The 25,779-nt window shown below is 42.1% G+C and overlaps 1 protein-coding gene and 1 pseudogene across 1 annotated transcript in view; one reads left to right on the top strand and one right to left on the bottom strand.

The window, feature by feature from the left end:
• LOC130089875 (scavenger receptor cysteine-rich type 1 protein M130-like) overlaps positions 1-574 on the top strand; it is a 53,435-nt gene extending 52,861 nt beyond the window's left edge. The window contains exon 24 of the mRNA XM_056257442.1: positions 96-574. Coding sequence (XP_056113417.1) covers positions 96-475 — 380 coding nt within the window. The 3' untranslated portion in view covers positions 476-574. The remainder of the gene's footprint in view (positions 1-95) is intronic.
• On the bottom strand, positions 561-15,804 carry LOC130089876 (EF-hand calcium-binding domain-containing protein 4B-like; annotated as a pseudogene).
• Between the last annotated feature and the right edge of the window lie 9,975 nt (positions 15,805-25,779).

Here is a 25,779-nt window from a genome sequence, read left to right on the forward strand (position 1 = left end):
ATCATACATTTAAAGCCGTCTTAGTTAAGTTTCCATGTGTTTTGTTGTAAATGTTGTGCTGAAGCTGGTCAGTGATGTTGCTGTGTGTGTTTTAGATCATGTTCCTCTCAGACTGAGTGGAGGTTTGGGCCGGTGCTCTGGGAGGCTGGAGGTGTATCATAACGCTGCGTGGGGTTCAGTCTGTGCTGATCTGTGGGACATCAGCGATGCTCAGGTGGTCTGCAGGCAGCTGGGTTGTGGAGACGCACTGAGGGCTGATGGGAATGCAGTCTTTGGTGCTGGTGAAGGTGTTGTGTGGCTGAACAGAGTCGAGTGCAGAGGGAATGAGATTCACCTGTGGGACTGTCCTCTCTCCCTGAAGAACCACACTGACTGTTCTCACAAAGAGCTCGCTGGACTCACATGTGCAGGTCACTGCAAAACACTGACCAATATTAGTCATTTTAATGCTAATAATCTTTGTCTATTTGCATGATTTTGAATGTGTTTGTGTGTGTTTTGCCAGATTTGTCAGAGTCCACTACTCCTGCCACAACAACATCAGCTTCTCCTCCAGTATCTCAGACAGTGCGCTCAACATCAGTCACTCCTCCACAAACTCCTCCAGCAGCGTCTCTCTCTGTGCTTGTGGTTGTACTGGGAGTTTTGCTCTCACTGCTCTTAATGCCACTGCTTATACTGATTCAACGGAAAAGAGTGATGAGGAGAGGTAGGAGAGATCCAGAGACTGTCATATTGTGTCTTATTCAGTGTGTGATCAGTCATGTGTTGTGAACTGACAGCAGGTTTGTCTGTCTACACTCACAGCTCTCTCTGACTGGTACACAGGACTACACAGGACTCCGACTGAGGCCGTTTATCAAGAGATTCATCACAGACAATGTCACTTCACTCAGAGGGGTGAGGCATCATGGGAACATTTTAAAAGCTTTAATTATGTTACAATTTATGTGTTTAGAGATTCTGAAAACCTTGATGAGAAAATGAAATTGACATAGACAGTCAAGCACACACCTCAGTAAGGTGCATACAAAGGTTTGGGATTGCAGTATGAGACAGTTTATCCTTCAGTCTTAATCACATCCTAATGTTTTATTAACAAAGTATAGGAGGAGCACGTTCAGATAATCTACCCAATTAACATGAGTAGACCTATATATATAAATAGCCAACTCACCTCTGTCCCATGACAGTTTTTCAGCATCCCAACTCCTCACTCTCAACTGTTCCTATCCCAGACATTGATGAGGGGTACATTCGATCTCGGAGCCTCCCCTCGGATAGAATGCCAAATACACATACTCTTTACTCTATTTGATTATATGTAAGTGTGAACTGGTGAATATCACTTTATCCTGAAATAAGGGGAGACAGTTCAGTGATCCAGATCTGATCCTGATCCACTCTAGAACTAAAGCTTTGTCTTTCATTCACATCTGCCTTATAAACTTTAATTATATGAAAAGTAAGATATTCATGAAAGTCTCTCCACTGAGAATGTCAAATCGGTTTGACTATTTATGTTTCTGGGCTGTTGATGTGTAATCAGATGAACCTGTAGATAAGAATTTACCAGCCACCAAACCACAAAGCTCCATGTTTCAGTGAAGATCTCGTGTGAATTTTTAGAGAGTGTTAAGCACTAAGCAGGGGGTAATATTTGGTGCATTTGTAGAGTTGGAAGAGATAAAGAGCTTACATAATGTAGCCTCCCAATCCCAATTAATTAAAAAATAAGTAAAAATATGATATGAATGATAACATCAGTTCTTTGAATAAATGAAAGTTTATTGAAACAGAAACAGAAACAGTTTAGTTCAAACATTTGGCTACTGACAGATGCTGAGCAACAGACATACTTCAGTGTACTGGATCAGTGTGTTACTGTCACTGTCTGATGCCGCTGGTCACTGTTATTTTCCACGGACTGAACATCTTCCATCTTCATTTGTCGGGTCATGGAATGATGATTGTCTCATGCATCTGTTACTGCGGTGTGAATTAGCCCTGGAAATGCAGTGAGCTGAATAAACACACAAGGTGCAGAGCGGTAAAATAAAGAAAAAAAACATGATCTTCAGATGTGTTTTTAAAATTTTGACATTTAACTTGACACAGCATTGAAAAAAAAAAGCCCATGCATCGAGATCAAAGGTTTTTACTCATTTTACTCATTCAAAGTCTTTTATTCATTTTTAAATAAATGTTTTCTTTCTATGCATCTTATTAATCTTTTATTTATGAATTAGTCATTGATTGCTATATTAAAAGGGAATAAATAATACATAAAAAAATATATAAAAGGGTATTACAAGTTATAATGTGGTTTTATTTTACATGTGTATCAGAGGGAGATCAGGAGTATGATGTGAAGAACAGCAGTGAAGATGGAAAAAAACGGTTAGGTAAGACACTTATCTTTTTACATAACTAGATACATTTAATTTGTATGTTGCTCAACTAAACTAAGCCTAAATGCAATTAAAACAACAGAGTATGTGAATTTGCTTTTGTTTTTAATAACAGGCTATGATGATGATGGGGGAGGAGTCAAATAAAGAGGGTGGGGCCATATGACTCACTGACCACACCCACTTCATCTGTTCATGAAATCATATTACAGTTACAGGAGCTGGGAGTTTCTTATATTGCTATTAAAGATTTAGTGCCTTATGTTTTTGTATTATTTTAAATCTGTTCTATTCATCCTGTTTACCAAATAAAAAAATAAAAAATCATTTTAGACAGCATTTTGACAGCATTATCTACCAACATATAATTACAAATAACATATAAAGCATAACATAACATGAAATGTTTAAGGAATGTTTCTCACTCTTAGATTTATCTTTGAGCAATTGATGTTGTGTATTTATCATTTCTGAAATGGCTTTTAATTGTGTAGTTGGCGTAATACATTTTTACCTGACAAATAAATTGTTGTTATATTTGATTTATTCTGTATTCTTCTGAAATCATAATGACCAGTAGATTAGGTGGAGTCTGGTGTTTCCTCAAATCTGTGTCCAGGATAGGTCAACCTAAAGGCTCATGAATGAATGGACTAGTAGGCAGTAGGCGCGTCATCTGAGACCTTTTGATATCTGTCTATCAATGACTTAGCAAGTTGTACAGAAGTGGCTAAATAAACTACACTTATTTTGTACAAGTGAGCAGTAGGCAACCAACTAAAAAGGTAATAGTTAACCTTGCACCCTCTGACTAAGATCAGACTGGTGAGTTTGTGTCCGTGAAGATCCACGTAACCCGGCCAGCATTCAACTCTATGCGACAACGGGTCTCTAATGGACGAATAATTGAAGAGTAAGGGAAAGGGAATACTAAAACTACATTAGTAATAATCTCAGTCTAAACTGTATAGTGATTTGGAATTGGAGTTAGATTAAGTCTGGAGCTGAAGTAAAATTCGAACTAAATTCTAATAAATTAAGTAAACTTTACAGAAGCGCATGTAAAAGACCTACATGCATTATACCTTCGCCCACCCTGTTGGTTTCCGTCATTGGGCCAATGGATGGTCCTTACACAGTATAGATAATGATCGTTAGCTATTTCTAAGTTATGCAAAAACTAGTTGGGACAAAGCCATCTCAGTCAGTCACATCAGTAGCAAGTGCTATTGAACCTGATTTCACCAAGTGCAACATATTCTTGGATCAACATTTTTGATAATTGAGCAACATTTCAATCAATCAAGCAAGCAATCAAGCAAACAATCAATCAATCAATCAATCAATCAGATTTGAGGGAACAGTTTAGTTTATGTAGGCTTAGCCAAAAACAAGGGTTAGGGGCTTCCATTCAATTCTTACTCACCCATCAGTTCCCTCTGATTTTAGGGATAAGTTATGGGTAGGGTCAGGTTTAGGGTTAGGACTACATTTTCGGACAGTGTTGTTCCAGGATCAACAAAATATCTTGCTTAGCAAAATCAGGGTGATAGGCAAGTACTACAGGAAGCATGGGGTGAAATGTCACCTGAGTACCTGGACAAACTCCCCTTTGATGATGGCTATCGGATACAAAAGCTGCTGCAGTGGTGTGTAGAGAGCTGGACTGTGGTAAAGCATTATGTGCAGTTGGTGTTGCTCACTTTGGACAAGGATCAGGACCAATATGGAGGGATGAACTACTAGATCCGAGTCATGTAGCTTTATTAAAGGTGCAGTAATCAATTTCTGAGAAGTTGAAAGTGGTTCTGAGTCCAAGCGCCAAAACACACTTGTAGCCAATCAGCAGTAAGGGGCATATGCACTCCTTATTGGGGAGGTGCCTGTGCTTCTCAAACGGAAGGCTGGATCCTACCGAGACTGCATTCTTCCTAGTCCAGTCCTTCTGATGCTTGTAGGCTAGACTCCTACTCAGCAATTAAACGCTAGAATGAGACGGTCTTGTAAGAGCGCATGGCTACGTCACACATGTTTCCGCCCTCACGGTTAGTGCACTAATATACTATTAATACTTAATTTTAGGAAAATTAAATTATATTACAAATCTTTATATTAACTGGCTTTCTATTAATGCAATACAGTGATTGACAGCCATCTGCGGTCTCCCAGTGGCTTACATTATTGTCAGTTTACTGTTAGTGATTCATTTACAGCCAGAAAAAAAGATAACATCTATTCTTTTATGTCCGGAAACATTATTTTTGTCTTACATTTCATAATAAACTCAGACGACTCAATATCCGTCCGTTTTGTGGATGATTTAAGGCCACGAAGGATACATCCGAATGCATCCTTCAAAACAGGCCGAATGAAGGACACGAAAGGAAGGCTGGCTTCAAATTGAGATGGCCTTCAGCGACGTTTGATGACGTGACAGCCTTCATAGGATGCAGCCTTCCGTTTGAGAAACACCCAGGGTGTTTATCAGCTATCAAGATAGGGCGTGATCCTATTTGTTTGGTGATTTCAAATATCAACACTTTTTTTTTTAAATCGCTTACTGCTCCTTTAAATGAAATTGAATAAAAACATAAATTAAAAATGTGACTGTGTAAAAATCCCATTCTCATCTCTCACAAAACCACATCTTTTATGAATTAAATGAATCAGTAATCTTAGTATATCATGAAGCAGCAAAAGTTCATTGTGTCTCATAACCTCTCGCTCTCTTTGCTTTAGCGTCTCTGCTTGTTCTGCATATCTGATCTTCGACTGGTCAACAGGATGAGCTGATATCCATCCTGTGATCTCCCCTCATTCAGCCCTCAAACAAGCATTAATATATTGATGACTGTTGTAGGAATTAAATTGTTTAATATCAGGCTTTTTACCAAAATATTTAACCACAATAAAAATGTCTGTTCAACCATCGAAACAATTCATACAGAATTTCCATTATGAGAAAGAACCGAACAATTTCGGTTCCAGTAAGAGATCAACATGGAGACACTCTCTCCTGCCGTAAAACAAGAACAAGATGCTTATCATCTCTTTTCTGGAATATGGGTTTTGCTGCCATTTATTGGAAGACAAGACCGCATTTCAGTATAAATTGCTCATTGTCTCCCTTGTCCGCCTGTCTTTAGAATAAGAAGTGTTTTGTTGCCATCTTGTGTGTGAGTAACGCATTGCCACATTTAACGCACATGCCCATGGCTGCTGCTGTAGGCCTATACTGAGACACTTGCTATAGTGAATGATATGATAAAGTGAACATGTTTTTAAAAATATGCCAAAATGGTTGAAAAACTACATATTGAGGAAATAGAATGAGATGATGTAGGCTACCTCTTGCCATGCTGTAGAAAGAGTTACAGTTTTTTACAATCACTTTGTTACTATTTTCAGAACCTTGATGTCATTTTTCACAACTCTAGACACAAAACTCACAACCAATGATCAAAATACAAATTTTTCAAAACTCTAACCCTTTTCTCAATTGCTTGGATACAATACACATAAAACTTAGATCATTAGTTCATTCAACAAAAATCACCTGTTCAATATGACATTTAACATCAAAGTATATTTCAAAAGGCAATTCACACAATACATTTCAAATGAGTGTCTATTCATTTCCTTACAATGATCTAACTATCAATTGATACAACTGCTCAAAATGATAAGTAACTGTTGCATTACTCTTAGTAATGCATAGTTGTATGGAAACAGACAAACAATCTTCCATGTTTACAGTAAATCATGAAAGTTTCAAGATAATGAGATTCATTGTCACCAATTAGCGTGGCATGAACCAATTAGACTTCAATATCCATGGATAGCCTAATATTTGATCATACTGTAATGCTTCATCAGGCACTGTGTCTATGGTGCCAAATACTGTACCACCTTTTCAGACTATGTACAGTATTGACAGTACGGCACTGTATAGATGCAGGCCCTTGTAACTGCGTGTCCAATTCTGCCAATCACAGCAGAGCAGTGTCAGGCCTGGACTCGCCATGCCGAAGGTTTTTTCCAAGATGTTTGGCTAATGAAAACATCCATTGTGATGTAGATGAGAACCTGTGGCCAAATCCACAACACAGAGTTGATGACAGTGTAGAAGTACAGTAATCACTCCTGTTTAGTTTCTTACAGTACAAGCAAGTTGAGGAACACTGCATTTGATGTTTTACAGTTCTTTCTTTTCTGTTCTATTTTATAGCTAATTATTTTTGCTTTGATTCAATAAACCCATGTTGTGATTGTACTGTAGTGTTTTGCATCAATATATTACAAACTTTGTTCACAATGATTCCACTGTGTCTGTAATATTCTCTCTACTACTGCAGTACTTTTACAGAGATGTATTTACTGTACATGTACCATAATGAAACCTGTATCATCTATTTTGCTCTACAATATTTAATGATTGTACGAACAATGACACAGTGAAACTATCGGTTGCTTGTGTGTGGGTGATCTATAGTTATGTTTCAATGGTATTTCACAGTAAATTTGTTTTTTGAACCAATGATTGTGCAAGTGCAAGATTTCTTTAAAGATGTGAATGCACAATGCAGTGTTTTGAACATTAGACAGCCTGTGTTACAAGTGATTATCGTTTTGAGTTTTGTGTCTAGAGTTGTGAAAAATGACATCAAGGTTCTGAAAATAGTAGCAAAGTGATTGTAAAAAACTGTAACATGATGTTTTTTTTTCTTGTGTCCATTTCAATTTGAAGGAACTTTCCTTACTAAAGAAGTAAATATTGCTGCATAGCTGGAAACTTCATGTGTTTTAAAGTTTGAATGTTTTTTTCATTCCTTCAAAGTTTGATCAGTTATCACCATAGGCTGTAAAATATATATATATATATATATATAATCACTTGACGCTGATTGGACTGAAGTAGAACAACAGTGACGGCTAGCGTAATTGAAAAACAAATCTGTCCCTTTCACACTTTGGTAGTGCATCGCCCTGATGAAGAAGCAGTCCGCCTCTGGTGTGTGTGTGTGTGTGTGTGTGTGTGTGTGCTCATGTTTATATTACATTGTGAGGACCAAATGTCCCCACAAGAATAGAATAATGTGAAATCACCTACATTGTGAGGACTATAGCCAATGGTCACTGTGAGGGAAATTGATTAATGAACATACTAAATTATGTTTTTTAGAAAATGTAAAAGAGCAGAAAGTTTTCTGTGATGGGTAGGTTTAGGGGTAGGGTTAGTGTAAGGGGATAGAATATACAGTTTGTACAGTATAAAAATCATTGCGTCTATGGAGAGTCCCCACAAAGATAGACCAGACATGTGTGTGCATCCTTACTGAAGTGTCTCGATATATGGATCCATTCCCACCCCTTTCAAATATACAACATTAGCCTGTCACTTCTGTGGAAGTATGAATTTGCAAACAAAGATGCTTTAGCAGAAATGTAGTTCACTAGTATGAACGCCCGTTCACACCAAGCACGATAACTATAAAGATAACTATAACGATAACCATATTTGCGTCCACACCAATGAACGATAACGGTCTGTTTGATTGGCTGTCAGTGCTTTATCGTTCGACAGATGGAAAAAATTCATTCTGAAAGTGATCCCAAACAATATCGTTCCTCATATCTTTATAGTTATAGTTGTGGTGTGAACTCTGCTATTCTTTAATATGGAGATCGATTTTTATAACTATATCTTTATCGTTATCTTTATAGTTATCGTCCTTGGTGTGAACGGGCCTTTAAGAGTGGAGGCAGGCCAGGAAACTAGATTTCTTTTTAGTTGGCCAGGACATGATGCTCCAAAATCCACCCTTGAAAAAATAGTGAAAGGTGTTGTGAGTGGATGTACAGTATTCATAGCTTACTTTCTCCTTTCTTTTGAAGGCAAACCCCTGACCTGATGAAGAACGAGACAGAGATGAGATTCAAACATACATTCAAATGTTAGTCCTGGATTATTGTGGATCTATTACGTTATTCAAATATACATTATTGCAATTTATTCAAAAATGAAATATATTTTCTTTGGAAAATGGTATGAACGTTTTTCATCATTAATGCAAAGATTACATATCTAATGCCTGTTTCCCACACACTCCGTGTGCAGTGTGTATGCGGTGCAGCATACGCTATTGTGCTTTCACATATCTATCCTGCGTTTGCAGTGCGCAACTGATCCGCGACTGTTTACCACAAACACAACATTTATTCACTATTGTTATTTCAAATTCATAAAATTATCACCAACTTTTATATATAAAAAAGTTGTCAGCATTGCGATTCTCTTTAGTACAGTTATACACTCATTCATAGACGTATTTCACCTTTAAACAATACAAAAACAACGCATTCAATGCATTCCTTCTATATAGTTTTATATTAAGTTGATCAAGCAATTGGCAAAACATTTAAACACTTAGGCCTATGTTAAAATAGCAAACATTTTAAATTAAAACTTACAATTTAAAAAAAACAGCCAACTCTCATTCAACCCCCTTTACTTTTGCATTTACTTTAATGTTTATACATAAGAAATCTGTGCATAATGTGTTGGATATAGTGATGTAGACTTGAAAGCAAAGCATATGATGTAAATATTGTAGGATATACTGTGTGTGTGTGAGAGAGCACACCTCTGCAAGCATATCAGCCTCCTTTGTCTGCACTTCTCGCACATTCTCCTGGTCTGATTTGTTTCCCAGGAGCATGACCGGGATAGGGTCGCCTACGGCCTCCTGTATGCTGGTCAGCCAGGGGCGGACTGATCTGAAACTGTCCTCCATTTTTATGTCGTAGATGACCACCACGCCATCTGCCTTGCGGAAAAACTGCTTGGTAATGCTGCGATACCTGCAGAGCACAGTGACATTGCATTTTTTCACGCTGGATGTTTATCATCAGTGACTAGTGAGTTCATGTTTTGGTTGCGACAAGCTTTTTAGAGATGCTTTAAAGGATAACAGCACAGTCTGGGGAACAAAAATGAAGCATACAAACTGAAGCTGAATGTAAATGTCCTAAATAAGAATATATAAATGCAAAACTCTATCCTGTATGTTTGTATCAGGGCCTCACCTTTCTTGGCCTGCAGTGTCCCATAGCTGAAGAGCAACGTGACAGTCCCCCAAATTTAGAGTCCGCACACTATAGTCAATGCCTGTACAACACAACATAATTGAAGTTATAAATAAATGTGCACTTCACACATAAAGATAAATAAAAATATACACAACAAATTAAAGGCACATAAAATACTGTTGAAATCATGTTCCTTTATTAAAAATCAAAACAGACAACAAACCATTACTGCAGTGAGGGATAATGGCCACTAGAGGTTACTGTTGAGTAATATTTCTGTGTGGAATATACAGGTGTTTTAAACACTTTAGCCACATGCTTATGATTGTCATTGAATTATAGAGCAAAATATCGAACCAAGTTGTATTTATTCCAAAGAAAGAAAACAAAGTAACATTCACTAAAAATTGACTTGGGACCAGCTGGTTGAAAGTAACTAAAATGGCTGAGAAAAGTCCAGTGTTAATTGCCATTTTGGTTTACTTGTAACTAATACAATTACATTTTTTAATCTGAATTATTTAAGCGTACAGGTTGTTTATGGGCCACTAGAGTCCAGGGGTGAAAGCCTAGAAACTTTGATATAAAGTGAACTGATGGTGTTTAACATAATCTGCTGCGCAATGTGTGGCAGGCTTTAAATGCAGGGAGTGTGACTTCCCAAGCCCTTTCATGTGATGTTTCCTGCTTTAAGAAATCCATCTGATATAGCATAGTAGGTTCATTAACACTCACACATATACAATCCCAATGCACTGAAACACCTTTAAGGAGTAATACAATGTATGCACAATAATAATGCACAAACCATTTAAATCATAACAAAAAAAGATGCAGTAATTCATCCTTCTGATCAAATAAGATAAACTCCAGTAAAAGGGCAACCAATTTGCATTTACTGAAAATCCCTCATTGCAAAGTCATCTGTTAAACCCACTTGAACTGACCCGTCCACTCACCAACTTGTGCAAAGTTAAATAGTAAATTGCACATGGAGGGAGAGAGCAACTTACCCACAGTGGCTGAGGTGGCAGAATGAAACTGTCCATCACAGAAGCGTCTCAGCAGTGCGGTTTTACCAACACTGGAGTTTCCCACCAGAATGACCTTAAAGAGGCGTTGAGGGGGATGCGGCAGCACCTTCTGCAGGACCCTGTAGCCAAAAACACACAGTGACTTCTTTAAAGTAAAGCTAACAGCTAGATGTGTTGAGTGCACATAAAAAACACGATTACACTTTAAATGGGCCATAGTCTCGAAATCCACATATTATGTTATTTAAAGTCTCTTGCACTTTCACTCCGTCTTTGATTTTTGAATTAAGAATTATTTGGTTTTAGGACTTTAATATGTAAATGCATGTGAAATGAGGTACTCAATGATATGTCCCCGTCACTGACCTGCTGGTGGGTCTCCTTTCCGACAGGCTGACCCCGTGCAGACGAGGGCATGTTTCCTCTGATCCACTTCTTCTTAGACGGCTTCTTCAACCTAACTGGTGGTGGAGAGTCAGCAGAGGCCAGAGACGCATTGGACGGGTAGAGGGAGCTCGTCTCTAGATCCCCCTGAACTTCTTCCTCTCCGGCTCGCTCTTCTTCTTCCTCACTGAGCTTATGCAGAAGAAGGTGAGGGTCTCCTTGTAACAGGTGGGGGAGGTGGTCCTCCTCGATGGATATGACTCTGCGTAGAGGCCAACCATCCGGTGGCGCATCCTCCGCATCCCCTCTGTCATTTACACCTTCCGAGTCCCCACCTTCTGAGATTGCACATCCACCTCCGGCTTCCCATCATCCCCTGCGGTGAAGGGTGAACATTGACTGTTTGCTAAAGAGGTGGTCTTCCTGTTAGAGCGCTGAGTCACTTCCTCCTCGTCAACTTCTCTGAAATGACAGTGAGAGGTGAGAGTAAATGTTTCCAAGTTATTAAATCATGTACGTAGGTATCCACGTGCGAATATGTGAAGATGTCTCACTTTTTGACAGATGGTTTCCTCTCAGTGTATTTTATTGAAGCTGTGCTCAGTCTGTGCTTGCGTGAGGATTTCTTCATTGAATTGCTGTGTTTCTGTTGTAAATTACAAGGAGATATTCTGTTTATGATTGCTCTTATTAGTGAAAAGTTGGAACACACCCACTCATTTTTTATTATTAACATTTTCCACGTTTTAGAAAAACAGTAAAGTCGTCAAAACTATGCAAAAACACAAAAAAAGGATTATTATGTGACCACAAAATGCTAAATTAATTTGTAATGTCTAAGCTTTAGAACAAAATGTTTTAAGATCATAAGGATAAATAAAAACATAAAAAACTAATAAAATTTACAAAACCGCACAACCAAATTACAATAAAATGTAACTAAAATTAAAATGTAAGAATAAAAGAAAATATTTTAAATCGTAAACTTACCAGAAAGCTAATGTCTCGCTCATCTCGTAGAAGTTTATTCATTTCTCTAAAAGAACAACATTTCATTTGAGATGTTTGTTGTTTGTCTACAGCATATGTAAGGATGTACCGAGCTCACCTGAGTAGATCTAACTGTTTCATCAAGCTGTGTTTTTCTCTCTGCAAGCCTTCTGTGATTCTGTACATCTCCCTGTGAGGGTAAAGCGCATGTGTGTGTATGAGAGACACAAAGACACTGGTGGGATTTCCGTGTGTACGTAATAAATGCCGCGACTGACATCTCTCTCTCCTGCTGTAGTCGAGACGCCTGCTCCTGCAGAATGCCCAGCTGCTCCTGAGCCAACTCCAGCTCCTGGCAGGTGTGCTCAAGTTCACGAGACAACTCCTCATTGGTCATTTTCAGTTTAACATTCTCCAGTCGACTCTCCTGTTGTTCGCTATGAAGGTCACGGCATTGTCGCTCTAACTGAAAAAAAATTATATAAAAAAGCTGTGAGTTGAAAAAGGTGTGAGTGCTACAAAAGTATAAGATTTTGTAGGATTCTGCCTGTTCATTTGTGGCTCTCACCCTCCTTTGTTTTTGGAAAAGCTGCTCCAAATCCTGTTCTTTACTACGGAGCCGCTGCTGGAGGTCCTGACTGCGCAACTGCAGATTTTCAGAGTCCTGGAACAGAAAATTAACATAGAATTTCAGTATTATTACGATACAAAATAACTGAAATGAAGCTGAATTGTCTTGAGTGTCACATGATCCTTTAGAAATCATTCTAATATGCTAATTTGCTGCTCAAAAATCATTTCTAATTATTATAAATGTTGAAAACAGTTGTGTTGCTTAATATTTTTGTGGAATATTTTTGTTTTCATAATTTTAGAAAGTTCAAATGTCTTTACTGACACGTTTGATTCATTTAATGCATCTTTGCTTAATTAAAGTATTAATTTCTCTCTTTTTTTAAAAAATATTCTCAACTGTATAGTGTAAAGGCACATGCAACAGTTCATAAGAATGTTTTTACCTTCAGAATTGCTTGATCTTTTTCATTAAAGCTGCCGTCGGCAACATTTTTTTGATCATATTCAGTGAAATCGACACTATAATCTGACAGAACAACATAAATAAAGTGGTTTTAGAAAAAACCCCGAGCTTCTAACTCCACCTGGAGCGTGTTATTTGTTTTGCAAAAATCCACAGCTCCCGGTTCATCATGTCCAATCAGCGTAGGGGGGGTGTGAGATCTGACTGTCAATCACAGATCGGGCACACGACACGACATGCCACCCCTCGCGCACGTTACAATCACATGCACACGCCTGAAGTTCGCGGAAGTTCGCGCAGTAACGAGTGATGGCGGAAAATCAAGTAAGCTCATTTAGAGTATAAATGACGTTAGCAATTGCAATCTATCGGTAGATTAGCCAGGACAGCATACCTCCAAATACTCCATGGCGTTGATGGATGCTGATGAGACGGGCGCGTTCACTGAAAATCTGGTGCACATGCACTGACGAGCATGAACTCGGTCACGGTGGGAGGGTATCCGTTGATAGTGGGGGAGGGGCATGAGAGTTGTAAACATTCAAAATTTTCCTAAATCCACTCAATCTGCCAGACTTGCCGACTGGAGCTTTAATGATCTGTTGCTCCATTTCCTCATATAATCTGCGAATTTCGTTGTCATGTGTGGCTGCTTTCCTGTGCAACGACAATGGCGTTCAATGTTAAAACATGCATTTAGCCTAATACAATCCAAAGATAAAACACAAACAAGTCTTTCATATTATAGAATTATTTTCCAAATTCTCACAGTATTACATTCCAAACCACTGGCTCAGACCTGCAAATCCAGGTAATAATTAAAGGATCATAAGATTTCATGTGTATCTTTAAACAATGCATGTTGCAAACCACATCATTCTGACCTAGATTTGATCAAAATACATTTTATTCCCACCAGAAGTACTGCAAAAACCTGGGTAAACTTGGTGGTCACTGGAGGGATAAAACAGCATTCTATAGGGAATTACATTAAGCCTCTAAACGGGGATTATTCACAAGTAACATGGGGGGAAAATAAGAAAACAAGGGAGATTTTTGGCTCTTAAACATGCGACTTTAGATGGCACTGCTCTAAATTCATTCTCATTTCATGTTGCATAAAGAATCATCACGTCACCTTCTGAGGGTGCTCTCCATCTCCTTCCTCTCTTGTTGCGCCTCTTTGATTTGATATGTGACACGGGCCAGGAACTCTTCGAAGTTGGACAGGAGGTTAGGCTCATCCTTCCTGAGCTGAGTCCACAGGCTGCGAACCTCACTCGGGCTGAATTGACGAGAGAACTGTTACTGCTTGTAGCAATATAAAGCTAATATCTTATTGCAATGCCATGTGCAGTGGCAAAACATCAGTACTAACTCCTCAAACATATTGCTAGCACCCAAGCTCTCCATCAACACGCTGAAATGTCTCTCTTCATCATCCTCTTTCCCTGACAGCTCTTCATCCCCTGAGCTCTGAGAGGGTGTATTCATTAGTTCCTCAGTCTTGGAGACTCTTCGTCCGTAAAGAAAGTTACCTGGGGAACAGTTACAGATACACCTTGTAAAAGTGTGTAATTTGCTGTGCTATATGTACCAAATAACAAATGATTTTTGAATAGATCCTCTTGACTGGAAGGAGATGATCATAAACTCACTGAATCCAGAGGAAAACTCTCCCATGGTCAGGTATCCATTTTTTTAAGGTCTAGCGAGTCAAAAACATTCTCGAGTTCCTCGGCAGTGAGTGGCAATTCTTTGAGTAGCCTCTAAGATAGAGAGAATGATGGTTTATGATTAAATACTCAAGAAACAGATGGAAAAATGACATCATTAACACTATTTTCAGCCATCTAGATATTCTGATAGCCTAACCCTTTGTGCTAGAACATTGTAAATAACAAATCCTTTTACACAGGAGGGGAAATAATGCAACTGTTATGGTTATGTTCTGGTTGTAGACTCTTATGTTGTTTCCTTTGGTTTCTGTGTTTCCTTCCTGTGTTTAGCTCCTGTTTGCTTGTCCTTTGTTACTATGGTTACTCATTGGTTAATTGATAATGTTCACCTGTGTCTTGTTTGGTTCCTAATTTAGCCTGGGTATTTAAGCTGTCAGATTGTTTCAGTTCATTTGTCCTGTGTTGTCTTTGAGTAAAGCGGAAACTGTTACGTTTAGCTGTTCTTACGATTCCAGTGTTTTGGATTATCTTTGTTTTCATTTTTGTAAATAAAAGACTGCTACAATTTAGGTCCTCTTCTCCTCTTTCCTTGCCTGAACTGTAACAGAAACATGCACCCTCAATATTTTAATAAGAAAAAAATAATTGATGGCCATAGAAAGCTAAAAAATACAAAAACATAATTTGAATACAGAGCTGTAGAGTTACACCAAAGCCATGGCAGATGTAAAAAAATATATATTTAAATAATAATAATGAAAGAATGAAAATTTAAAGTGGTGAAGGACCTGTCAAGTTAAGGACCCCTACTTTACCCTCATATCAGTGCGTGTGATGAAGCCCTTTCCCTCGCTGTCACAGATCTGAAAGAAGTCCTCTATTTTGTCCAACATAGCAATGTGTCCCCATCCTGCGTTCTTCTTAACACTTTTCCTCGGCCGCGGTTTCGGCTGCTTCTCATCCTGGTCTGAGCCACTTCTGGTGACCCGTGTGTCTCTAACGTGTCCGATCTCTGACATGATTCCAGCACTGCTTACCTTGGCCGTCTTTGAACAGGTCAGGATACAATGTAGGCGAGAGACGTGAGAGCACAACTGGGACGGAATCCAAAGCTAGATCCAATACAGGGAATTATGCTGATTAATTCAGGAATCATCATTTATTGTCTTGTACTGAATGCCTGCATGGGTCCCAGCCGCCGCGTCCGTCCACGAGTTCGACGAACCCACCGAGGCGTGTTCTCTTCTGGCGTCCGATAGCGAGGATTGGGCGAGCTCCGTGGACCTCCCCTCCGCTAGCGTTTCCCGCTAGACCACTGGTAAGAGAACCGGCATTGAGACTGAGCTGATGCGTCTGCTCTCTCAGGCCGTGGAAAGCATCGGCCTCGATTGGGAGGCGCCCGCGCAACCGCCGCGCAACAGACTGGACGGGCGCTTTCTCGGAAATGACGAGGCTCCGTCAAAGTCAAGGCCCGCGCCCTTCCTCCCGGAACTTCACGAGGAAGTGACTAAATCGTGGAACGCCCCCTTCTCCGCCAGGCTGCGTACCTCTGCCTCTGCTGCTTTCTCCTCGGTGGATGGCGCGAAGGACAGAGGGTACCTTTCCGTTCCTCCTGTGGAACCAGCTGTAGCGTCTCATCTCTGCCCGCCCTCCGCTGGACGGCGCGCTCACACGACGCTACCATCTAAAGCCTGCCGAGTGACGTCAGCCATGCACGGACGAGCTTACACCGCCGCCGGGCAAGCAGTTTCAGCGCTGCACACTATGGCTATCCTGCAGATCTTCCAGGGCGACCTTCTCCTTAAACTGGACGAGGAAGGACCCGAAGCGATCTGCGTGGCGGACCTGAGAAGCGCTACAGACCTCGCTCTTCGCGCTGCTAAAGCCGCTGCACAGGCCATAGGACGGAATATGGCCTCTCTCACCGTGGCTGAGAGACACTTATGGCTGACGCTGTCCGAGATGACGGAAGCCGAGCGCTCTGTGTTTCTCGACGCCCCCATTTCACCAGCGGGCCTCTTCGGATCTGCCGTCAAAGATTTCGCGGACAGATTCATGGAGGTGCAAAAGACTTCGCAGGCTATGAAGCACTTCCTTCCGAAGCGCTCGAGCTCCGCTGCAGGCCGCTCAAAACAGCCGTCTGCTCGCAGTTCTCAGCCGCAGCCTGCACCGCCCGCCGCCACCGCTTCACAGCGGCGCCACGCCCGAGATCAAAGACCGCGCTCTCGCTCTGCTGGACGCCGCCCCCCTCAGCGCGGGCCCCGGCCGAGGATTGAGATCAAGCCCGAGGCCTCAAAATCTTCCTAGCCATTCTAGGAAAGCGACGGTGTTCAGATCCCGCTGCGGCCGGATTTCCACCAAAACTTCTCGCTCGGTCAGTTCCAAGCATCGCGACTGTCCCAGTGTATTTCGCAGTGAGCCAGCCGGTGTCTCAGCCCGTTTGCCTGCGCACAAAAGCCGTTTTTACGGCTACCCAGATAAATCCAATAAAGAGTGCATTTTCTGGTGTTCCGGCCACGGCCGATGGTGTTATGAGTGTTGTAAGAATGCCCACCCAGTGCCCATTCCCACACCCAGACACAGCCCGCCACGGTGCAGGGCTAGCACAAATAAAATCGACTCAGGTCGATTGTGCAAACAATGTAGTGAACGCGCCCATGTCACAATGCCCGCTCACACTGCATGCTGCGTGTCCCTTGGTTTCTGTAAAAACGAAACCAACACACATTCAGTCGGCTCTGACCGACAATGTTTTCAGTGTAGTAAATGTGCCCGCAGTCCCGCGCCCACATTTTCTCACAAACACACCGAATCCTACGGGATCTGCCCCGCTCACTTTTTCTGCACAATCTGCCATAAAAAAGCTGAGCGCGGCCAGGCCGCCCGCTGTGATCAGCGCGCCCCCCGCCTCGAACGCTGTAAACACGGTGTTGTGTTCCCAGTATACCAGGGCTCTCGAGCTGCCGTTTTGCCGCGACCAGAGCCCGGATTTCATTCTGCCTCTAGCTATTCACGCAGATGCGTGGTCAAAGCTTCCCGGGGTATCAGAATGGGTGCTGAACACTATAAAGAGAGGCTATTCGCTACAATTCGCTCGACGCCCGCGTCGTTATACGGCGTGTGTCGAAACTACGCTGAAAAACGAAGTGTCTCATCTACTTCGTGCCGAGATAGCGAAACTACTGAGCAAAGGGGCTATAGAACCTTTATCTCAGGCTCAGAGCGAAGGGGGCCTATACAGCAGATATTTTCTGGTACTGAAAAAGGATGGGGGTCTCAGACCCATTTTAGATCTGCGACAGCTGAACAGAGTGCTTGTGAAACGCCAGTTCAGAATGCTTACGACCAGGAAAATCCTCGCGCAAGTGCGCCACGGGGACTGGTTTATGTCAATAGATCTGAAAGATGCCTATTTCCAAATACAAATAGCGTCCCATCACAGGCGATTCTTGAGATTCGCCTTCGAGGGCCAGGCATATCAATACACAGTCCTGCCGTTCGGCCTGTCCCTAGCACCTCGTACATTTACGAAGTGCATGGACGCGGCGCTCGCACCCCTGAGACTTCAGGGCATGCGAGTCCTGAACTACTTGGACGATTGGCTGATTCTAGCTCGATCACGATCGGAGCTCATAGAACACAGGGCCGCATTACTCGAGCACCTCGAGGAGCTGGGCCTCACAGTCAATTGGGCGAAGAGCTCACTGTCTCCCAGTCAGAAAATTTCCTTTCTGGGAACAGTGTTGGACTCGCTATCCATGACAGCACGCCTGTCACCAGAGCGCGGGCTAAATATTCAGCGCGTCGCGAAATCCTTCCGCCACTGCGTGATAGTTCCGCTCAAAAGGTTTCAGAAAATGCTGGGGCTGATGGCCTCAGCAGCCTCTGTACTCCAGTTGGGCTTGCTCCGCATGCGCCCACTGTAGATGTGGCTGAAAGCGCGGGTTCCACCCAGGGCATGGACAGCGGGTCTGTTTCGCCTCAGGGTCGACCTTCAGTGTGTTTCAGCTCTGGAACCTTGGAAAATAACCGACTGGTACCAGTCAGGTGTGAGTCTGGGGACCGCTTCGAGTGTGAAGGTGGTGTCTACGGACGCCTCCACCTCGGGGTGGGGAGCACTGCTCGAGGGCAGGCCGCTAGCTGGCCTGTGGTCAGAACGGGAAAAGCTCCTTCACATAAACTGCTTGGAGATGATAGCAGTCGACAAAGCGCTACGGCGTTTTTGTCCCCAGGTAACAGGCCACCACGTCTTGGTCCGGTCGGACAACATGTCAGTGGTGGCATACATAAATCGCCAGGGCGGCGTCAGGTCACGAAACCTTCACAGGCTGACGGAACGCCTCCTGGTCTGGGCTCAGCACAACCTGCTCTCACTGAGAGCAGCGCACGTGCCTGGTCACCTGAATGTGGGACCAGACAGACTGTCCAGGAACAATGTTCCAGCAGGGGAATGGTCGCTGCACCCGCAGACGGTCCAGCTGCTGTGGAAAACGTTCGGCAGAGCACAGGTGGACCTATTCGCGTCCCACGAAAACGCTCATTGCCCGGAGTTTTTCTCGAAAAGCAAGGACGGGCTGGCTCATGTTTGGCCCCGCTGCCCCCTATATGCTTTTCCTCCTGTCTCGCTCCTGCCTCAGGTGTTGGAACGAATCAGGGAGAACGGATGCCCAGTGCTGCTCGTAGCTCCGCTCTGGACAAACCAGACGTGGTTCCCTGCCCTGATGCTGCTGACCAGCACTGCCCCATGGCCTGTACCATTGAGGAGAGACCTCCTCTCTCAGGCGGAGGGCTCGATTTGGCACCCTCGCCCGGAGTTGTGGTCCCTGCACGCATGGGCCATCAACGGGTACCCGCTAGCCTCCCAGAAGGAGTGTTAAACACGATCGCGCAGGCTAGAGCTCCGTCTACCAGGCGGCTCTACTCCTCGAAATGGTCTGTTTTCTCTGCATGGTGTCAAGCCCAGAGCTTTTCACCTGTGGAATGCGGGGTTTCGGAAGTGCTTTCCTTCCTTCAAGAGCTACTGGATAAGGGCAGGGCCCCATCCACGCTCAAAGTATATGTGGCGGCCATAGCAACGTTTGCAAAACCGGTGTCTGGCCAGTCGCTGGGGAAAAACGACTTAGTCGTGCGTTTCCTTAGGGGAGCTCGGAGGCTGAACCCTTCCAGGCCCCCTTCAGTCCCGACGTGGGACCTTTCCACGGTCCTGGAGGCCATGAAAGGCTTCCCGTTCGAGCCAATCCAGCTGGTGGACATGAAACACCTGTCGTTCAAAACAGTGTTTCTCATGGCTCTCGCTTCAGTGAAGCGCATAGGGGACTTGCAGGCGCTTTCAGTAAGCGCGTCGTGTATGGACTTTGGGCCTAATGACTCGAAGGTCATTCTCAAACCTAAGCACGGGTATGTGCCGAAATCCCTCAATACACCATTTAGGGCCCAGGTAATTTCCCTGTCCGCCCTTCCGGTTCTCAGTGAGGAGGAGGACGCGAGTCTCCTTTGCCCCGTCAGGGCATTGAGAGCTTATGTGTCGCGCTCGTCTGTTTTCAGACAGACGGAGCAGCTTTTGGTTTTGTTTGGGGGGCGTTCCAAGGAACTTGCCGCCTCAAAACAGAGCCTATCCAGATGGATAGTGGATGCCATTGCGCTCGCTTACACTGCAAAGGGCCTACAGTGCCTCTTGGGTGTCAGCGCCTCTTCGTGGGCATGGTCGAGCGGGGTTTCCCTGCAAGATATCTGTACGGCCGCGGGCTGGGCCTCGCCGTCTACATTTATAAAATACTATAACCTGGAGGTACCCCCTTTACAAGCTAAGCTTTTGGCGGTCTAAAATTCAGTGCTATCTGCCCCGCTGTGCGGCCCAGATGCTGAGTTTACTGCAGCCCCATGAGTGTTGACACACGTATGGCTACCCAGATCAGGCTGAAAGCTTTCACCCTGGCTGCGCGTTTTATTGTCATATGATAGCCCCGCTGGGTGCTTTTTTATAGGGAATGACGCTTCCAGCCTCTCTTCCTCCACTCTATGTGAGTTTATGGTGATTATGCACTACATGAGCCCTGGGCTTCGGCCCTTGGGACTTTGGTGTTGGATCCCTGTACGCACGGCGTGTTGCATTGTGTTCCCCTAGCGTAAGCTATTACGCAGTACGAGAGATACTCTCGTAAGAGAACGTACTCGGTTACTAACGTAACCTCGGTTCTCTCTAGAGAGGGAACGAGTACTGCGTATCTTGCCGTGCTTGGAATACGCTCTGGTTCGCTTCAGCGATGAAAACCAGCTTGTACCAGCCTAACGAGCATATTTATAGGGTGAGACCACGCCCTTTCTGGCGGGACGTGACGATATGGGCGCGAATTGCCCCCATTGGTCATTACGTCACGCAGAGTCTCTCTCGATAGGCTGCTGCATTTGCCGCAAGAGCAGCCAATAGGCGCGCGAGCTGTTTCGCCTATGTCTGCTTGCTGCTGCAAAGCGTTTTACATTAATAAAAAATTAAGGATAATTTTTGGCTTCAATATCTCGTGGAAAAGAGTTTTTCCCCTAGCGTAAGCTATTACGCAGTACTCGTTCCCTCTCTAGAGAGAACCGAGGTTACGTTAGTAACCGAGTACGTTTCTTTGGTGACAGAAACGCGGGGCATCCTCGATGATAGCAACAACACACCACAAAACAGTATTTCTGTTTACGGTTGAAACATTTTTATCCTGGAAATATATGTGACTATTACGTGGAACAACATTAGGCTATTACAAGAACAGCTGGTGGTGTTGGTCATAAATCAATGGCACCAGAATGTGTTGGTTATCTCGGTTCACACAAAACGTTCATTACCCTTTTTTATTATTGTTTGGCTATGCTATTATTGTAAACATTCAACGGATGTTTTTGACCACGCTGCTTTTTTTTCCAGTGTAGCCATTCAGCAGGACGACATGTCAAGCTTAAAAACATTTTATATGCCGTGAAAAACCTGCATCTAGAGTTTTTTTTCTTTTTGAAACTAATTTGATGTAGGCCTAGTAAAATGTTTCCATTTCTTCTAGAATTAACCATCATCATGTAGCCTACGCTAAACTATATGAAACGGCCAAACAATCAAGATTACACGGTAAATTTAAATGATTGTCAGCAGTGGTGTAAAGTAACGAATTAGAAATACTCTCGTTACTGTAATTGAGTAGTTTTTTTTAGGAATTGTACTTTTTTAAGTAGTTTAAAAACAGTGTACTTTTACTTTTACTTGAGTACATTTTAAGTGTTGTATCGGTACTTTTACTGCGCTATTTTCCCTGAACCTGCCGTCGCTACATTTATATTAATATTTATTTTTATAATAAGTCATCATGTGACTCATGCGTGATTCCCGTCAAATCAAATCGCGCGCGGAAAACTTTGCATCAAACCAGCATCAACAGACTTCGAGACACCTGGCGCCAATTTATTTTGTTCACGAAGTGACTTTCGGAGTGGATCTTGAGCATGGAGGAAGATCATGCATTCGTGTCTTCATATAGGCAAAAAAACAGCGCAAGCGTCACACGTGCTTCAGTGTGTGTGTGTGTGTGTGTGTGTGTGTGTGGTAAATGAAACTGCACGTCGGCTGCACCATTCGTTCACACAGAACATGCAGGATTCGTATTTAAATTGTCTTTGTGGTTTAATATTCACACACACACACTATATCGCGATTTGATTTCAAGTGTACTGAACTGCTTTCTATTTATTCCAAAAATGACAAATTCCGTGAAATTTCGCGTTATACAGTAAATTCCTTTTTTATGACTGGATTTTGTCAGCATTTTAGGAGGAGCGGGGGTAGTCCAAAAAAAATGGTTGGGGGAACGCTGTATTTTTAGTGCTAGCAGTCAAAAATAAAACTGTTGGAGAAATATTGAAATAGCCTACTGTTTCTTTTTTTCTATGAATCTGTGATAAAAGAGTAAGCTACATTTTCAATTTGCAGGGTACAAGGTGGACTAACATTCATAGCATAATACTCACTACTCACTACTCTTGAGTACTTTTAAAAGGGCTACTTTTTACTCCTACTTTGAGTAGTATTTAGGCAACCCGGTATCACGCTAAAGCGTGTAATACACACGCTGGTCCACTAGCGGATGCGTGTCAGCAGTGCCGCTGCTAGCCATTTTGGTGCCCTAAGCATAATTCCTTTATGATGCCCCCCCCCCCACCCCCCCCCCCCCCCCCTCTCCCTCCCTCCCTCCCTCCCTCCTAAAAAAAACATTTTCATTTAGGATTTTCATTTAGGGGGGCTAAGCCCCCAATGAGGGTATGATTTATAAAAAAAATTAAAAGCTAAAAAGTAACACTTTAGATTAGGGTCTAATGCTTACTATTAACTAGTTTCATTACCATGCAATGGCATGGTTTTATAATCACTGGGATCCCGAATTTGAGGCAGGTTAGTTAGGGGTGTTCGGGGGAAATTTTTGGATTTTTCTGAACTACAGATGTGCATTTTAAGATGTTGTGAAGGCAAAAAAAAAAAAAAAAAAATTCGATAACAACAGCTTTAAAACCATGTCAGTGGGCAGCTGATTATTTTTCTCTCCTCATCAGCATCACACTCTTTTTCTCTTTGTTTATATCTTGCCCTGTCTCTTCCTCTCCTAAAATTGGCTTTTTTAATTTACTAAAGGTTACAATTTGTATTTTATTCTCAATATGTACACATTCATTATAAATCCTGTGCCTAACATGATGAAAACGGCTTTGTTCATGTTTCTTGTCCCCTCACAATGACAGTAGCCTAAACTATTACACTAGGCTACATGTAGGCCTATTTTCAGTTCAAAATGGCGAAATTAGACAAAACTATATTAGTTTGCCTAATTATTTTTTGTCATTCGTTTAACATTTATGACCTAAAAAAAACTGTCAAATAAAGTTAAGTTTAGCTACTTACATCTTATCTCGCACTTGACCGTACACTGAAGCGTCGAGTTGCACTGTTAAAATTCGCGCTCAGCGTCTGTGAACATAAAGCCCGCCTACTTTGATTTGATTGGTCATCTCAAATATTCTGACATTGACGAGCGGTGACAGACCAATGAGGCTCAGATGAACACACATGAACACACACACCCTGTCCTGTGTTTCTGACGTGCTCTCTGTCTCTGCTCGGCGCCGCTGCGGAATGAAGAGGAAGAACGCGCTGAATCTGATTATAACAAGAAGTTTGATGATTGGTTTTTCATTAGGCTATTTTTGGTGCCCCCTCAGCACTTGGTGCCCTACGCACAGCGCGTGATGCGCGTGGTGGGAGCGGCGGCGCTGCGTGTCAGGGTCACGCTTTGCCTCCTCAAGGCGTGAACATGACACGCATGAATGAAGGTTGAATGAAGGTTGAGTACCAGCAGGGGGCAATAATTTCCTCAATGCCAACAACTCTCCACGGACCAAATAGAAGCGATATAGTGCATTCTCCAAAATTCCCGCGTCGTTCAGGTCGGTCAAAGCCATTTGTATTACGGTGCTGTCATTTAATATACGTTGCTATAGCTTAACGTTATACTTGTGTGTATGAAGACTGTGGAGCTTTTTAATCTATGGTGTTGTTAACGTTACTGTGGTCAATAACGTCAATGGAAATTGATATTAATTGGCTAATTAATTAATCACAGAAAGCTGCTGTCGATCCTGAAATATCGATACTGATGTTGTATCTATTCTAAAGGATAGATCCTCACATAAAACCAGTAATTTTATTCATTTAGAACGAATTTATTTTATTCAGAAATGATGCAATAAATCGATTATACGTGACCGTAAAGGCCATTACATTGTTACACACACACACACACACACACACACATATATATATATATATATATCAATCATATAAGCTGTTCAGTTCTAATAATTATGATGCTGAAAATTCAGCTTTGATCTCAGGAATAAACTACATTTTAACATATTCAAATAGAAAACAGATCGCCTATTTTAAATAATATTTCACAATTTAAATTTTTACAAAGATTTACTGTATTTTTGATCAAATAAATTAAGCATTTGTAAGCATATTAGACTTCTTTTAACATTAAACATCTTACCGACCCCACATGTAAAATTTACTATAATTATTCTAGTTTGTGCAAATACATTTAGTTTTTATTGATCGTTAAAGTTCATATACATAGTGTTATGTTCTGTAATTGATGTTAATAAATCTGTCAGAAGAAAATGTGCAAAATTGGGGGTACAACACTGTAACCCTTTAAAAACAATAACCATACACACAACTAATTACAGGTGCATCGAGGAGGACAAATCACAAAATCTTTTAGTGGTCATCATGAAAATGTATTCAGATTAAGCATATTAATGATGCATTCACCTCATTTATCACGACACACTGCTTCTGTTCATGAATGCAGTTTACATGCTGAATATGCAATAACAGCAGCATCACAGTTATCTTTATTTTGTTACAGTTATATGTATAATATGACACATCCAGGAATCTTTGCTGCAAAATAATTAACTATGTTTTTGTTTTCCTTTGTCCAACAGCTCCTGTTTTTTTACCCACCATCCTTCCTTGTTACCTCCACCTGTCTATCTTTATAAGAAACCAACGGCTCTTTTAAGAGCCAATCCTCTATCTATCTCTCTCTCACTCTCTCTCAGTCTCAGTCTCTCACTCTCAGTCTCACTCTCAGTCTCTCTCTCTCACTCACTCTCACTCTCAGTCTCTCTCTCTCACTCTCAGTCTCTCTCTCTCACTCTCAGTCTCACTCTCAGTCTCACTCTCAGTCTCTCTCTCTCACTCACTCTCAGTCTCTCTCTCTCACTCTCAGTCTCTCTCTCTCACTCTCAGTCTCTCTCTATCACTCTCAGTCTCACTCTCAGTCTCACTCTCAGTCGCTCTCTCACTCTCTCTCAGTCTCTCGCTCTCAGTCTCACTCTCTCTCTCTCTCTCTCTCACACACACACACACACACACACACACACACACACACACACACACACACACACACACACACACACACACACACACACACACACACACACACACACACTATCTCTCTTTATTCCTCTCTTCCAGAAGCCTGGTGTTTTCAAGTAGCCTAAGTATTGCATTTTTTTATTTAAATCTTGTTCTGTTTTGGTTGTGTGAAAGAAGTTCTTCACAA

Source organism: Rhinichthys klamathensis, unplaced genomic scaffold (assembly GCF_029890125.1).
Source record: "Rhinichthys klamathensis goyatoka isolate OS25496 unplaced genomic scaffold, OSU_Roscu_1.1 h1tg000139l_1, whole genome shotgun sequence".
Classification (NCBI taxonomy): domain Eukaryota; kingdom Metazoa; phylum Chordata; class Actinopteri; order Cypriniformes; family Leuciscidae; genus Rhinichthys; species Rhinichthys klamathensis.